Source organism: Plasmodium reichenowi, chromosome 6 (genome assembly GCF_001601855.1).
Source record: "Plasmodium reichenowi strain SY57 chromosome 6, whole genome shotgun sequence".
Taxonomy (NCBI): domain Eukaryota; phylum Apicomplexa; class Aconoidasida; order Haemosporida; family Plasmodiidae; genus Plasmodium; species Plasmodium reichenowi.
Window position 1 is genome coordinate 281,396 of NC_033651.1, and position 2,433 is coordinate 283,828.

At 16.6% G+C, this 2,433-nt stretch overlaps 1 protein-coding gene across 1 annotated transcript; it reads left to right on the forward strand.

Moving 5' to 3' along the window:
- Positions 1-1,040: 1,040 nt before the first annotated feature.
- PRSY57_0607300 (hypothetical protein) lies at positions 1,041-2,092 on the forward strand (the record flags this gene model as incomplete). Its single annotated transcript, XM_012906449.2, has 2 exons — positions 1,041-1,071; positions 1,275-2,092. 2 exons carry the CDS (start codon positions 1,041-1,043, stop codon positions 2,090-2,092), a joined length of 849 nt encoding a protein of 282 aa, XP_012761903.2.
- Positions 2,093-2,433: the final 341 nt, after the last annotated feature.

Sequence of the window (2,433 nt, forward strand, 5' to 3'; positions counted from 1 at the left end):
TTTTTTTTATTTTTTTTTTTATATTTTTTTTTTTTATTAATTTTTTATTTTTAATAAAAATTTTATTTTTTTTTTATTTTTTTTTTTTTTTTTTTTAATTATTTTTATTTTTTAAAAAAAAAAAAAAAAAAAAAAAAAAGGATTTATATCTAATATATTTTTTATGTTATATTAAAATCCTTTATATGTATTATTATTAATATATGATTACTGTGTAATACATAATACACACATGTATATATCGCATATAAAGTATATGTGTGTGATGATGTTATATTTTATATTGGACAATTTATATGTTTAGTGTATCGCTATATATTTTTTTTTTTTTTCCAAAAAAATATAGCGGTGTTTTCCTATTTTTCTTTTTTTACACATAATATTAAATGAGGTAAATAAAATTGAATATATACATATAAAGTGTTTAAATATAAAATAGACGTTCTATAAATGATAAATATATTCTTCTTATAAGTTTACAATATAAGGGAATTTTAAAATATTTTTTTCTTTTTTTTTGTGTAGAGTTAAAAATATGTTTTATTTTTTATCTTTTTTTTTGAAATAGGCATAAAAATTATTTTAAAATATATATTTTTTGGAAAGTGTACAATATTATATATTATATATTAAATATTAAATATTAAATATATTTTAACATAATGTGATAATATAAAATATAAAAAAAAAAAAAAAAGATCCTTATTAAGATTTATATGATATTATTGTATCTTTCCAAAAATATTGATATTTTTAATTTTCTTTCTTTAATTTTTCATACTTCCATTTTTTTTATCTTTTTTTTTTTTTTTTTTGGAGGGGGAGGAGAAAATAAAATATATATATATATATATATATATATATATAATACACATTATTTTTTTTTGAATAAATTTTTTTTCCGTATAATAAATTTACAGATATCGATACCATTAATTTATTTATATTTTTGAATAAATTTAATTAAAGTTATAATTACATACATACATATATATATATATTTATATATATATAAATATATATAATAGTTTTTTTGAAAAATGGAAGATTCAAGTGAATTAAATAAATCAAGTATGTGTAGGGCATAAATAAATACATGTGTGTAAAAATATAAAAATGTATCAATTCACATATATATATATATATATATATATATATATGTATGTATGTATGTATATATATATATATGTATGTATATACATATAATATATATATTTTATGTACCCACTTTAGTCTTTTTATACCTTTGCTTATTTCTATTTGTTCTTTGATAGTTGAAGAAAATGAAGATCTGGAGAGCGAAGTTAACGAAGAAAATCAAAATGAAGAAAATGAAAGTGAAGAAAATGAAAGTGATGTAAACGAAAGTGTAGAAAATGAAAGTGAAGAAAATGTAAATGAAGAAAATGTAAATGAAGAAAATGTAAATGAAGAAAATAAAAATAAAGACAACATGAATATGTATCAAGAAAATGGTAATAATAATAATAATAATAATAATAAAAATAATAAATTAAAGAATTCATTTCATAGTAATATGAATGAATTAAAAAATAATTTAAATTATAATAATATAAATAATAATAATATGAATAATATGAATAATAATTTAGGTACTAAAAATTTAGAAGAAAATGAAGGTTTTAGTCAATATAAAATGAATCAGGAAGATCTTGTTAATGATAATAAAAAGTATTCAAATGAAAAATATGGAGATATGACTAATCATAGTAAAAATAGTTTTAAAAATAGGAATGAACATATGACGATAGATGAACAGAAAAATTCTTCTAAACATGAAAAAAATAGATATGATAATAATTTAGTTTTTCAACCATCTGATGAAAAAAATAGAAATTTATTTCAAGGTCATAATAAAAAATTTACATTCCCATCCTTATCTCCAACAGATGTATTAATACCAGGAAAAGAACATGAAAATATAACCATGTATCATTTTAACCCTGAAAAATTTGGTTATAAATATAATAATGGATTAAAACCTTCAGAAGGATACTTATTAATATATCCTCATATATCGCATAATTCTATAGCTCCAAAAATTAAAAAAAAAAAAATGAGATGTTGTTAAGATGGATCAAAAGAATAAATGCAATTATAAGCACACACACAAAAAATATATATATATATATATATATATATATATATGTATGTATTATCTTCCTATTAATATTTATTAAAAAAAAAAAAAAAATTTTTTATGGTTTGATGCACTTTTATATAAATATTTATTTATTAGTACTATATTTTAAGAAGCGTTTGGGAACATGAAAATAAATGCATACATATTTATATATATATATATATATACATTTATAAACACATTCTTTTACAATCTTTATATTTTTTACAACATATAGAAAATAAATATTATAAACATGTAGATGATATTCTTTTACATTTAGTACTTTT